We start from the raw sequence: 15,604 nt of genomic DNA, 5'->3' as shown, positions 1-15,604 counted from the left end.
GCATTGTGCTTACAGACCAGAGGCTTCTGGGGTAGCTGAGCAAGTAAAGTGAACCATAAAAAACAGAATTGCAAAAATGTGTTTGGCCACTGGACTGAAATGGCCTGATGCTTTGCCACTTCTGATGACCCTAAGGAGCATACCTGATAAAAAGACAGGACTAAGTCCACATGAAATTCGGATGGGAAGAGTGATGAGACAAGCATTTGTGCCAGTTGATAAACTATTGACTATTAATGATGATATCAAACTGGATTACTGCAAACACCTGCCTGACATGGTAGCTTCTGTGTTCCATCAGGTGGGAACTGAGGCAAATTCAAAAGAAAAACATCCAGCTCATGATCTAGTCCCTGGAGATTTGGTTCAGATAAAGGTACACAGGAGAACAAATTGCTTAGTCCCTCGTTGACAGAAACTCAGACAAGTCATTTTTTCCAGCACTACTGCAGTTAAATGTGCTGGAGTGAAGAGATGGGTCCATGCAAGCCACACCATCTGTGTGCCAGAGCCTGAAAATCCACACAACGAAGGAGAAAGCACAACTGATTCAGACTCTGAGGGTGAATCAGAGAAAGATCCAGATACTGAAGCTCGACCTGTTCGTCGACATCTGGAAATATGAGATGCAAGTTCTGCGTCTGAAGGAGAAAGTGAAGCTATTGAAGTACCAAATTTTGAAGATCGACCTGAAAGTAGAGATTTGGTAAGAACTGATACCAGTAAGGACACTGAGCAAAGTGAAGATAAAACTAGTAGTAAGAAAAATACTGAAGGGCTGTCTGAAAGCTCTGAAAGCAGGAACCGGAATCTGTAAACTGGTGAAAAGGAAATAACTCACGGTGAGGATGAGCTTTCAAGTACCAGCTATGGAGAAGTTCCTAACAGAGTGAAAGAACTAACCAAAAGAGAAAACAAGCTCAGAGAAAGAAACAGACATTATAAAGTTCACTATAAATGAAACTGTAGAGAGATCTGAAACTGAGTCTGATGACAGTGAAGATGAAACTCAATTGAGAAGAAGCATAAGAAAAAGAGCTTGGGGAGTGGAACGTAACACTGTTGGACCTGAAACCAAGAGAGCTTGTAAAGGAGATAATTGGCCTAAAGAAACTTATGGTCTGTAACTCAAAAGAAAGAAAAGAAGTACCAAAACTGGGAAATTGTAAAAGAGAAAAGAGGAAAGGAACAAGAATTTTGACATTTTTGGTGGTAAGGACTAAGCATGGGCGTAAAATCCGTTCCGCTCGCGGATTTTGCGGATTTTCGGTAAATTCGCAATCCGCGAACTCTAGCGAACTTGCCGAAAATTCGTAAAATCCGTGCGAAGCGGATTTTTTGCTTGCCAACTAGAATACTATACAATTTCGCGGGAGTAAATACTTGCGAACACGTAGATGCGGCGGGCAGCGACAATCTCGCAATTGCGAGATTGCAAAATTTGCAATTTCGCACAAGAAATCCACCAGCAGGCAGCATAAACCTTGAAAATTATGATTTTAATCAGAATAACTCCTCAGGTTGACATTTGCCTGCACTTTTTCTTTGCAAGGAGTCCATTTTGGGGGGTGGGGGTGGGAGGAAGGAAATGCCCCACAGTCTCCAACTTCCTGTTCCTGTTCACCAGGCTCCTCCCAGTGCTTTCTTCATGTGCTGGTCACTTTGATTTGGATCTTGACCTGGAAGGATTACTTTTGTGGATGCTGCTGGATATTTGGATTTTTGCAATACTGAAAGCACTCAGCAGGTGCAAAAGTTCAATCTTTTCATTAGTAACCATTCCCTGTAGTGCTTCCTGAGGGGCCGCTTCAGAGTTCATTTGCCTACTTGCAACTATTCTATGACCCTGCTCTGACCCTCACGGCAGGCTCAGAGAATAGCTACAAGTATACAACAAAGGTCCTGTTAAAAAAATTACACTGCAACAGAAAGCAATTACAGACAATACTGAAAGCACTCAGCAGGTGCAAACGTTCAATCTTACCATTAGTAACCATTCCCTGTAGTGCTTCCTGAGGGGCCCCTTCAGAGTTCAGCAAATTACAGATAAGGAAGCAGGTGCCAGCCAGACTGGAAGTTTAAATTCAGTGACACATTAATCAACCCCAAATTAATTCATGTCAGTTGAAGCAGGGCAGGTGTGCTTGCTTTTTTTCACCCCCATAATCTACAGTGATAAACCAACCAGAGGGTGGCAGTGATGTACCAGAGGGTAGCATGGGTGTACCAGAGGGTGGCAGTGGTGAAACAGAGGGTGCTGTGAACCTGTGATGATGAACCAGATGTAGAAACAACATAGTCGCGGCCGTTGCGAGCTGACAAGTAAGTTCGCAATTGCGAACTGGTACAGAACCCTCGCGAACTGGCAGAAATCCTTGCGAACATAAAAAGAGTTTGCGGATTTTGCGGATTGCGAATCCGTAAATACGCAAGTTCGCGGATTGCCAATTCGTAAAATCCGCCCATGCTTAGTAAGGACACTCTAGGTGCAAAGAAAAGGTTTAAAGAGACAATATAAGGGCAGAAAAGATTGTGGAAAGCGCTGTGTAAAAACAAAATGGCTACTAATGATGTAACAAAATCGAAATGTACCATTTTTAGAAAATGGTGTAGAATGTGGTTAATATGTACTGGATTATTATTTTTTTTTAAACATTTTTTTATTGAAAGAAACAGTTCCATCATAAGACACATCATGGAGCAGTGAAAGTACAGTAGTGTTTACATTAGTGAAACATCACATCAATGAAGTTAGTAGCGGGAATAGTGGTGGTCTACCTCGAATCCAATGCGTCCTATAGCCCACCCCCATCCTACAACCCTTCCTTCACCCCATATGTACTGGATTATTAATGTTGGTATGGTTGATCTTAGCTATCAAAATTCCTTTCAGGCCTGATTTTGAAAAAGCAAAGGCAAATGAGAGTATGAAAGAAAAGCCCTATGAAATGTTACATGTATATAGACCTGAAGTACATCAAGATAACTCAATTAGCGACTTTTCCTGTAATTCGTTTTCAAGATTATTGACTGAATATGTGAGAATGATGGATGCAAGTGATTGTTATGTGTGTGTAAAACTACCAGCATCTGTATCAGAGGGTGTGACGTACTATCATCTTCCATTAACATATGGAGTTACTTGTAGTATATTAACTAGTTTGTTTATAGAACAGGTAAATTAGAGTATTATTATTCTAATTCTGATGATGTTTTTGTGAAACTGAAAATTGTAGCTGAACTGAATCAAATCAAACCTGCAAAACATTTTGGAGAATATTTTTGGAAACACAAGAGTTGACCCATGATTATGCGTTTAAACATAATTTGACCTATAAAATGAGAAATGAAGAAGAAGCCTTTTTGGAAATGGTAGAAGAAAGGAGAAATCAGTATAAAAGAAGAGAAAAAGCAAAGCAAACTAAATCTACAAAGTTGACATAATGTGAATGCAGCTATAAATATAGATACACCATTATTAGGGAAACTATGTATTTGGAGAGATAACACTTTGTATGATAATTATTTTGTGGGAGCAAGTCAATGTGAAGATACATACATTATAAAAGGGGGTTGGGGATTTAAAGGTGGTAATGACCCAGTCTTTCCTGGGATATACTTTCTTTGTGGGAACAAAGCTTATTATAGAATGCCTGATCTGGTATGGGACATGTTATGTAGGCCTTGTCTTTCCTAAAATGTTCCATGTAGATAGAGGAACTAATGGAATTCATGAGATAGGTAGACCTATAAGTCGTAAAAGAAGAGAAAGTGTGATAGAAATAATAGGTGATGTTTTTGGAGCACTGATACCAGCAGTGGGTATATCCTTTAATGGAAACAGAATTCAGAAATTGTCAACGATAGTAGATCGTTTGTCAACAGAAACAGCAGGATGATTTCTAATGGTAAACACTGAAATGGTTGCTATGAGAGCTATGGTGATGCAAAATCGACTTGCTCTTGATATAATTTTGGCAAAAGAAGGAGGAGTCTGTGGAATTTTAAAGGCATAACACTGTTGTACTTACATTCCAGACAAAAGTCATAACATTGAAAGATATATTACAAATCTTACAGAGTTGCATAAGGAAGTTGAACCGCTGGAGGTTGATGGTGTTCTTGAGAATTTTGGTGGAAGTTTTTCAGCAGTTAGAAATTGGTTTTATGAAATAGGTAGATCCATAATAGGGAAGGTACTAATTTCAGTAACAGTAATAATAGTAGTATTTTTTATTTTAAGATTAAGTTGTAAACTTAGAAAGAGAAGAAATATGAAAAGGTCTATAAAGAAAGAATTTGAAGAAAGACAAGAAAGGGAACGTGAAAAAGGTGATATTGAGATGGAAGAGTTCAAAGAGAAACTTTATCAAGACAGAAAGAAATCGGAAGAAACAAGAGTATAACTCATACTAATTGAAAGAATTTGAAACATGTTGAGATAAAATTGACAACATTTTGGGTGTAATTTGGTGATAAATCACCAAAGGAGGGAGTTGATGGAGCGAGGATGAAAACAACATTTTTTGTATACCCCTCGTGAAGTAATTTCCCCATAACAGAAATATGTACTAATTGTGTGGTTTTGAAAGTAACCAATATAGAATAGAATGCACACACAAATACACGTGGGATACTAATTTGCTTATGTTGCGAATCATAATTTACTAATTAAGTGAAGTTATTATATTAATCCTGTGCGCAAATGTCCTAATTTAACCAAACTCTGTGTGTGTATGCTTTTTGTGTGTCTAATTGTGGCAGAAACGATGGAGAATGGAGAGTAAACCATGCGTATATGTGGCAAAATTGCTTGGTAATAACTAACAGGGTTACTTTAGAATGGGGGGAGGTAAACAGAAGGGCTATACTTCGAAAATTAACGTTTAATTGTGTTTGTTTCTATAACAGTTCCCATTATGGCCCATGCGGCCTACAAAAAGATGGAGGGTTTCGAGACTCCGAGATTGTGATGATATACGCATGAGCGACTGTGCTCGAGAGAAGTGCAAGCAGCCTGTGCCGGTACAGCGTGGGTCAAGGTCAACGTGGCCTGGACGTTCGAGCTATTGCCAACAATTTGTATGTCCGCATCGTGAGCATGGGAAAATGATCTGAAATAACAATTTAAAGGATACGAGCGGAAAGAACTGTCAAAGTACAATTGAGACTTCATTTTTTTGATTTTAACGATGACTTGGAGGAAATATGGACAATGAGGAGATGAGGTTATGCTCATCCACCCCTTGATTCGACGGATAAGAATGAATGAGGACCCTAAAAGTTTCGAATCTTAGATAGATAGGTTAGGGAAAAAGGGTATAAAAGAGGATGTTTGGAAGTAAGAAAAAAGCTTGCTTTTCGATTTTATTTTGCACCACTACATGCTGTCGGATTTGCTATGGTGCAAAGACTTTGACATTTTTCTGGGCTTTAACATTTGAATGGGTGCGGAGTCCTGATGGGAGGTGAACATCAAAAAAGAATAGAGAGGTGGTTTTTGGGAACTGTTCTGTCCTTGTTCTGATGTCCGTGTCCTGAAATCTTGGTAATATATTTTCAATTTATTTTCTGAACTGTTATGCTAAATAATATAAATGTTTGAATTTAACTTCTCTTTCTCTCTAGGTTATTAAATGTTTAAATGATTGTTAAAATAGAGTGAATAAAAGTAAGGTCATGCTAGGAGATTTAAACTCTAAATAAAAAGTAAATAAATTGAGAATTTAGGCTGGTCTTGTTGTCCATTAGTTAACTTTTACTAGCAGATCCATTGACAATAATGGCGGGGTGTTTTAATGTTTCTAGAAAATAAAACCATGGCAATATCGAGAAACTGCAGATGTACATAGTGTATACATTTTATGAAATATGACACTCTGCTAAAATCCAGCAGCTCTCCTCTAAGTCTTCACCAATCCTGGGAGCAGGGTGAATGTGTGTATACAGATGACTCGCGGTGTTATGGGCCCCACTGATGAGTAATGTGTGAATAGCTCCTAGGGAGTATGGTGATGATTTTGCAGGTTTTATCTGGAGCCAAGCTGAATCACACCCTACTCAAATAGAAGAAGTGAGTTGGCCTGAGAAAATACTTTATTGCACGAGCCTAGGACTAGTTTATGGAACAGTTCCAAGATGCCGTGAAAGACGATATCCACCTTGAACTGCTCCAACATAAACATGCACATATGTTACAGATGTAATTTTCTCACTTTGAGATGGTTCATGGCTCATAGCTCCTTTACTCGGACTGGGCCACAGTTCACCATGCGGATGGACCACCCCTCCTTTTTTTTAAGCAAGGTTACCACATCTTAGCTTCTTCATTGTTATTGGGTGGAATGAGTGGACATAGGCAAAGCTGGCAGATGGGAAGAGGAAGGGCAGGGGAGTTGTGAAAGTAGTCCATGGGTACTCTTAAATGGACGATTTTCTCTCTGTTGATTATGCTACATTACTTTTGTAAACTAGAGTTTATTACTTTTATATTAATCTATAGTGCATGCACTTTAATAAATATATTTGAACATAAATCAGGCTTTTACCAATATATTTTCCTAGGAAATCTGAAAATATAACCTCATAATGAAACAAAATCCATGCATGAGAATTGACTGCTAATATTTCTATCACAGTTCATGCTAACCCATGAGACACTACAAACAACCTATTCTGTGTTGTCTTGAGGAAACAGAAACATAATTACTTATAGCATTTTCAACATCAATAATGTAAAAATCAACACAGCTGTTGATCATGAATGAAAAGCACGCACTTCATTATTTAGATGACACACGTATACGAATATATTTCTACATTATTTTATTTGTGTATTTTACATTGGATGCAGTACCAAAACAAGGTTGTAATAAGAACTCTGTATTAAAAGAAATGTTATGAAACCCAATTGTGGGCGCTATTTGATTCTTTACTGTTTCATTTACACTCAGCATACAAGCAGCACAGGGCCCGATCCACAATGTCAGTAATGTATGCTCTTGCATGTAATCAGCAGTACGCTACTTTTTAGTATTAAAACAGCGCAAACTAGGAAATAAACCAATTTTAGAAGGCTCCACCGTCATACGTGACACCTCCAGTTAGTCAATTGAGTAGAAGTCCCAGAATGCAAACTGATAGTGCTTAAATGTCAGGCCTCACTGAGGGTGTCTGTCATCCATGACGTGGTGGGGCCCTTTGCGAGCTGTGATAAGCTGATTCGTCAATCTAAATTTTAAAAACGTTTTGAACTTCATTAATTGTGGCAATGACTGTAGTAGTATAAAACCGGTGTGGATATTAAAACTGTACACGTTATGGAAACTATCAGAATGTGTGGTTGGTGAGACCTTTCAGAACCATCCTGGGCCCAGGGAAACAGATTTTTGCAGGGCATCACTTTGATGGCTGATATAAGGAGCAGCTGCGAATTAAGAGAACAGGAACTCTAAGAGAAAAAGCACCATTTTTGGTTACACCTTATAGGCATTGAAAGTCCGCGTTAGATGCAAGGAAAAGGACCGATCACGCCTTCTGTTTTAATAATACAAAATATGTACCAGGAGAGCGGGCCTCTGGCAAAAAGCTAAGACCGCTCACCATTAGCTGCAGTCTTGGTACAGCAGACAGTTCACCTTTGGCAGGCTCTATGTAGAGCCCACCCTAACAGTTTATTAAATTGTGTCAAACAACTAAAACATACAATGCGAATTACGGATTTTGACGCATTTTATGTGTTATTTATGTATACACCTGTTTGGGGAAAAAAATCATATAATTTGTATTTTTCGTAAATTTTTACAAAATGACCAAATAAATGAGCATGCTGTATAGCCTTAAAAAACGCAACTGGTTTAATCTTAAATTTTTCTTTGATGAACCCTTGCTTTTAAGCAAGTAATAATGTTTTTATTATTCCTTTTTTAGGCTTCAGTTCACTAGACTTTAAGGGGGTGAAATAATGTCTGTCTCCCTTTCGACACCTGCGAGGCGCCAGGATTGGCTACTGCAATGAACTGCACAACGTCAAAACCAGAATAGTTTCCAGCAGGTGAACTTCGTTTCCATGGGAGAATTAATCAATAGCTGAAGGACTCAGGACTGCGTTTTAATTTCCATAGTCTGCAAAGCAACGAGCACGTTCTTCCGCCGCACCGCCCCACAGCACTCCCTCCAAGAGCCGCTACTGCTGGGCAACTTCTTTGGAAAACTTGGGCTAATTAACCCCAATGACTGAGCTTTCTTTGTGATTGGCTACTCCTTCAACAAGCATGCAAAGCCAATAGGTTCTGTCTCTGTGAAATCTGGTGCTTTAGTCAATGTTTTGTAAGATATGTTGCACAGCGGTGCTGGCTGCTGTGCAACATGGCTTACAGTTTTTAAAAAAAAGAGTTAATTACGTGGACAGCGCTGACCGCATCACAATCCCTTTTTTTTATTTAAAAGAGTGCTGAAAAACATTATTAAACCAGTAGATTTTGCAGAGGCGAAACCGATTGCTTTGCCAATGTCTGTTCTACATGCAACCCAGCTTGGCATAATAATGATTAGTATTTTAACAGACATTATGATTTCCATGAGTCTCCGAACACCTAAGCGCAATAAATAATAGTTTAAGACCAAGACCGGGTTCGAGTCTCAGCGGGAGGCTTAACATCGATTTTGGGCAAATCACTTAGGGGCACATGCATCAAGGTAGGCGTTTGCGAGTCCTTAATTGCGATTATGGAGGAATCGCTATTAAGAACTCGCAAAAGCCTATGCATGTAGGAATCGCTATAAAAATAGCGACTCCTAAACATTCCTTAATTGCGACACGCAAATTGCAAATTACCTACAGGCCCATAGGAATGAATGGGATATTACCAATAGGTACTCATTAATTGTGCATGCAATTTAAAGGGTGCAAGGGTGTTAAAAGGTCATCCTGTTGCACCCCTGAAATAGTGATTTGCACACATGTAGCGCACACACATGCACCAAGGGCATGTGCGTGTGTGTAACCTGAAACTTTAAAAAATTTACTTTAGTGCATTTTTCAAAGTTTCCGCTAAATACCATCAGGTTAAAATAATCAGTATTTAGCTGTCCATAAAAGCAAAATCGCTATTTTAAATGCAATCTTGCATTGCATTTAAGGCATCGCAATTTGAGATTCCTTTAATGCGATCGCAAATTGCGATTTTTGCATTTGGGATGATGCATCTCAAATGCAAACATTGGGGTCGCAAAGGGGCAGATTCTGCAAATCTGCCCCCTTGCGACCGCAATTTCAAATGATGCATGTGCCTCATAATCTCTCCCTGCTTTAAAATGAATGAGAGAGGCCATCAGGCAACCCACAAGAAGGGACATCTTCTTGATCACATATACAGCAACACCAACCTTAATGTAGAGTCCCCAGTTCCACTACCCTGGACCGATCACTTCCTGATACCTTTTACCTGGCTTTCCAACTCCTCTTCCCCTTGTGATGTTCCTATCAAGTATCTGGGCAGGAAATGGTCCTCTCTTTCTCTCACTGACTGGACAACTGCTCTCGTCCAAGATCCCCCGAGGAAGGCTACGACTCCTGCCTCTGCCTCTAACGATTTTGATCACTGGATTTCCAGCACCCTAGACCTAGTTCTTCCCAAACGCCCTTGTAAACTCATTAGAAGACCTAAAGTCGCACCTTGGTACACTCCTGCTCTAAGGTCATTAAAACTTGACTGCCGTAAACTGGAGAGAGCGTGGAGGAAGGACCATTCTTCGTCTAGGAAAGATGATTATAGGTCTGCAATGAAGCTCTACAAATTAGAGATTAAAAAGGCGCAAGCCTTTTTCTATGAAGGGAAAATTAATGCAGCAGCCAATGCCCCTAGGGAAATCTTTAGGATAGCTAAGTCCCTTATTTCACCCCCGGCTGAGCGTCCCACTGCCGAAGGTGCACAAGATCGCTGCAATGAGCTGGCTGCCTTCTTTTCAAAGAAAATTTTGACCATATACTCCTCCTTTAGCAATTCTATGGTCATCGCCCGCTCTGCCCCACACAAACCAGCTGACTCTCTGGCTCTCTGTAAGCTGGACACAATTCCGCTTCTTGATGCCTGTAGTCTGGATAGATTAATCTCCAAAGTTACTTACGGGTCACCCAATGACCCGGCACCCCCCCGGATCCTTGTCAAGGCCTTGGACGTTATTCGCCCTGTCATCTTGGAAACCTTAAACACTTCCATTGTGTCCAAATCGGTCCCACTCTCCTGGAAATGTGCCATGGTGAGGGCACTTCTCAAAAAGCCCACCCTGGATCAGAGCAACCTGTCCAACTACCGTCCCATTTCGTTGCTCCCCTGGTTGAGTAAACTGCTGGAGAGGCACGTCAACAACATCTTAACAGACTATTTGGAGTCCAACTGTCTGCTGCGTGCCTCCCAGACAGGATTTCATCCTCAACATGGTACCGAAACCGCTATGTTAGCGGTTACAGAAGAAGCAAGAGCTATTCTTGATCAGGGAGGAAAGGTGGCCATCATCCTGTTAGACCTTAGCGCCGCGTTCGACACGGTGAACCATGCCACGCTATTACATCGACTGGCTGGCATGGGCGTGTCGGGCGCGGCCCTGGATTGGCTTGCCTCCTTTCTGAGCAAGCGTTTCTTCCAGGTCTTTGAGGGTTTGACAGTCTCTCCCAAACATCCTCCCAGGTGCGGGGTTCCTCAGGGCTCCTCCCTGAGCCCGACCCTTTTTAACGCCTACATGGAACCTCTGGACAGGATAGTCCATCCCTTTGGTGTGCGTATTGTCACCTACGCGGATGATATGCAGCTGGTGGTCTCGCTAGACCACGCAGACGGATCATCCAACACCTTAGGCCCCTGTCTAGAGTCTGTTGCCAGATGGATGCAAGCCTCCTGTCTGAAACTTAACGGGGAGAAGACAGACATCCTTCTCCTCGGAAATTCCTCCCCGTCTGTTCTTGCACCCGTCTGGCCACCATGTCTTGGTGTTCCCCCCGCCCCCAGGTCCTAGATAAAGAGCCTCGGGATCTGGCTCGACACCGCTCTTGATTTCTCGGTCCAGGCCACTAAGACCGCTGCCACTTGCTTTGGACTAATGAGGATGCTCCGGCGGGTGCTCCCTCTGCTCCCTCTCCAGGCGAGGAGGATCATGGTCCAGGCCCTGATTCTCTCCCGCCTGGACTACGGGAATGCTCTCTATCTGGGAGCACCGGCCTCGGTACTTCAGAAGCTCCAGGTCACACAAAATAGTGCGGCCCACCTACTGTTTAATCTGCCCCGTCGGCAGTCGGCGAGGAAGGCTCTGAAAGACCTCCATTGGCTCCCAATGGCTGCCAGAGTGCAGTTCAAGGCTTTGTGCATCTTGCACAAATCCTTCCATCGTGTAGGCCCAGCGATTCTGCACCCCTTGGTTACGCCCTATGTTCCAGCTGGCTCCCTTCGTTCTGGCACCCTGCAGCTGGCTACCTCCTCTAAGATCAATAAAGCCCGGTGGGGTGGCCGCTCTTTTTCCCACTCGGCGGCCAGACTCTGGAACGCCCTTCCCCTCACCATCCGAGGAAACAGCAACCTCTTGTCTTTTAGAAAGGCCTTGAAAACGCATTTGTTTGCAAAATCCTGCTGATCTGCCCTGAGCCTGCGCTAAACCATTTAATCTTCAAGCGCTGCGAGGCCTCAGGGCAGTTATGCGCTATACAAATGCAATTTTTCATTTCATTTCATTTCATTTCTCTGTAATGCAACTGGTGCTCATGTAAAGTGCTCCCATACCTTTGGGTGGGGTTTGCGCTACACATACACATCAAGTCTTCTTTGAGAATAAATCACTTAAGAAGCTAACGCATTGCATGACACCAATGAAACACATTGCAGACTGGTTGTTTTAGTTCTTTTGCTCACAGTAAGTTGGTGTTTGGTGTTTTGGACTCTGCTGAGTGTGACTTTGATTAGATTGTGTCTTGTAAACTATTGCAATAAAATCCAAACTGAAATGGTTTCAGCACGCAAGTTGATTGCATGCAAAGCATTCACCTCATGGTTAATGTACAACTAATGAGTGAACAGAGCTGATCTTTTATGATTATTTATGATCGAATAAAGATGAAGTTGATTTGAATAAACAGAGCAGTCAAGTAGTGGCGGCGCAAGGGGAAATCAGTGAGTACTTATATTATTACTCAAATAGTATGCTGCGCAGCTATGAACAAATATCATAATTTTTTTCTGTGTTAAAAGGAAACGATGGTTAAGAGGGGACACCGAGGAAGGCATGGAGGGAGCTAGCAGAACGGGGCAATGAAGAGGACGAGAGAGGACATGGCGTAACATCTAGAGCGCCGATTTTGAAGAATTCGAAGCTGGGGAACTGGGGTTGAGTCTTATGGAAGGCTGTAATGCTACTAATGCTCATGTAAAGTGCTCCGAATGTAAAGTGCTCCGATACCTTAGCAGGAGTTTGCGCTAAACAAACCCATGCACATTTATATGGAGTGCGGGGACAAAAGTAAAACAAAGACTTTAAAAAGGAGGAGGAAAAGTTCTAGGCAGAGCTATACAAATAATATGTGGTGCCAAACATGCTTGATCACCAAGAAAAACATAGGGGCATATTACCAACGATTGCGATATTTATCGCTATCTAGGCTTAGCAACGATTTTTTTATCGCTAAGCATCGCCGGAAATTATCGCTGAGATAAGGTGCTATTAGCTACGTTTATTTCCAAAGCGATTTTGGCGATAGCGTAAATATCACTGAGAATACAGCGATATTCACGCATTAGCGACTAAATGTTCTTAGCCATGTTATCCACCTCCCATTGGATAACATGGCTAAGAACTGGTCTGGGCAGGTGTTAGTTTTTGGAGATATTCACGCTTAGCGTGAATATTGCCATCGCTAAGCCTGCCTTGCTAATAGGCGTTAGCGACGTTAGCGACTGCTTTCAGTCGCTAACGGGTTGGGAACACCCACTTTGCATGTCATTAGCGATAATTATCGCTAACATGCAAAGCGGGCCCCAAACCGCTCGCTATCGCCTACAAGCTGTCGCTTACTGCTGTTAGCGACAGCTTGCTAATAGGGCAATAGAATTTTCGCCGCTTAGCGGCCAAAAACGGCCGCTAAAGCGGCGAAAATTGCCTATCGCCACCCTTGATAATATGACCCATAGTGCCATAAAAGGTGGAGGAAAACCTCAAAGGGTGCACCTTGTCCAAGCTCCACTGATAGGAAAACACACAAAGAGAAAGGCAAACAAAACGGGAAATAGCATCCTGCAACCAACAGAAACCTAGGCAAACAGATTGACAAGCATACAACTAAATGGAAAGTAAAGGCAGGCTGTAACCCCCTTTTAAGATTTAGTACAAAATACTTCACAAGCTCATCGCAAGCACTCTGCAGGTGATGGAACCTATAAACGGACAATACAGTTGTATGCACAGATGGTTTTCATTTCATCCTACTTGATTTGTGCTTTTGTTCTGTGCTAATAAGTTGTTATTAGCAGTCAATGAAAGACAGGTTTGTGACTGACTACACAAAATGTTACTATTGCATAATATTAAAGGTGCAAACAATCTAAATTCTACCAACAAAGTTGTAAAAAGTTGACAAAGTTCTCACCTAAAACAAGCTGCGATATGTGTTACCTTTTCAAAACGTTAATTGCAGCAGAATTCCCTGCATATGTTTTTTACTCTAAAACGAAACCTATTTTTGTGGGTTTGAGTAACTGATTTTTTTTTAGGCCTGGTGTTAGCCAATACCTTTTAATTTTACTAAAATTATATGTAAAAATGATACTTACCTAAAGTGGCTTTCAACTACCTCTCTTCATTAATTGGTCTGTTCTTGTGTCATTCACATTTTGCTTTCGTGGACAACTGCATACATCATTGGGCAATGGGTCAGCCTACTTTAGCCCTTGCCTAGCTTCATTTTTAATGACTGCATTTAGCACTTTCACAAGGAGGTACTCCACACACATAGTACCGTAAGTGTATTTTTGTTTTTACATTATTATTACTTTCCAGTTGCCTCTGTTTGTAGAGCCTACGGTGATAGCCTTCTACCAGTTGAAAGTTCAGGGCACATTCAAGCTTTATCAGATCCTGCGCCTGCCAATACCATTGTAAATTATTTTTGTAGTGGCCTATCTGACTCCTGCTTTTTCACACCATACCAGCAGCTCGAATGAACTCTGAATATAAGCTCATGTAGATTCTCTAACTTTCAACCCCAACCATTATTCACTTTATCTGTTCTTTCTTTCTTTCTTTCTTTCTTTTTCAACTTCCTTTCTTGTCTTCCTCTTTCTTTTCCATTTTTCCTTTCTTGCCTTCCTCTTTCTTTCCGTTTTTTCCTTTCTTGCATCCTCTTTCTTTCCTTCCTTGCCTTCCTCTTTAGTGCCTTCCTTCCTTCATCTTTTTTTCATTCTTTCTGACCTTCTTTCCCAAAGGCAACAGGCAGGCAGCTAATGACAGCCAGAATGACTTTTTTAAGTCTGTGTTAAAAAAGACCTTTGATTTTATTTTATTTATTAGAATTATGTGTATAACATAGTTACCTATAGGGATTTTCCGTCAGACTTCATCAAGTACTCTGTGGCTATTCTTAAACCCACTCCAACATGCATCAAAGGGCAATGTGGGAGCCCACTTCCACCATTGGCAGAATTCACTATGAGTTATGGCTAGCTGCCCTTTCCCAATCGGCACATCAAAAGACAAATTAGTTCCCTACAGTCCCAGAGAATACTATGGTAATGTGCACTTTTTTTTTAGACTAAAAAAAACATGTTTGCCTTTACCCAATGTTTTTGTTTAGATGGAAGATGTCCCAGCCGCTTCCCGAACAAAAAAACGTTTGCAAAAACATGATAAAGCAAAACTAGAACTGCCAAAGGCTGGTGGTCAACGCCAGTCCTGTTGGCTTTCCGAATGCTTTTTTAACTTTGATAATGACTTTGAGTTAGTGAAGTTGGAAACCTTTTCAAGGAAACTTCAGAACGTTTGCAAAAGCACCTTCCTAATAACCTATAGGAACTTTATGAAAACATGAAACAGAAGGAAACGTGCTTGCTAAACGTAAAGTTAAGATTTGACTTCCTTTTTGCATGCAATGGAATATTCTGCAGATTTTAAACAACAAACAGTTGAAAGTGGAAAGGAGTATTTTTGATGACATAATATAAATTATGCTTCTGGTATCATTAAATAAAACAAAGGTACATCATTAAATGAGTAAATCTGTTTACAAATACATGACCTCGACATTCTTCTAACACAGGTGAAACTGCGATCTTGTATCTAATTTATGACAGGAAGATTCCAAACATACCCATGTAGGGTTTAGTGCCAGCCATGGAGGAAGCTCTTTCTGATCCTTTCACGACAGTAGCTATGTTGAAATCGGTTATATGAACGTGACCTAAAAATGTAAACAGTAAATTAATTAAAGCAATTTGTTTTTGAAAAGATTAAGCATTGCAAAATGATATTGCTCTAGTCTTTCATGCATCTTCATTGTTCCCATACAATATAAATGTATTTTTTATGCTCAATTTGTCTAAATCATGGACATAAATCTTTAGATCAAGCC

The 15,604-nt window shown here is 41.0% G+C and overlaps 1 protein-coding gene across 1 annotated transcript in view; it reads right to left on the bottom strand.

The window, feature by feature from the left end:
• Positions 1-15,604, bottom strand: part of STK32B (serine/threonine kinase 32B) — a 1,644,519-nt gene that overhangs the window by 707,256 nt on the left and 921,659 nt on the right. The window contains exon 6 of the mRNA XM_078678995.1: positions 15,344-15,433. Coding sequence (XP_078535121.1) covers positions 15,344-15,433 — 90 coding nt within the window. The remainder of the gene's footprint in view (positions 1-15,343; positions 15,434-15,604) is intronic.

Source organism: Lissotriton helveticus, chromosome 2_2 (genome assembly GCF_964261635.1).
Source record: "Lissotriton helveticus chromosome 2_2, aLisHel1.1, whole genome shotgun sequence".
NCBI classification, from domain to species: domain Eukaryota; kingdom Metazoa; phylum Chordata; class Amphibia; order Caudata; family Salamandridae; genus Lissotriton; species Lissotriton helveticus.
The sequence above is the reverse complement of the archived record's forward strand: the minus strand, read 5'-3'. Positions and strand labels throughout refer to the sequence as shown.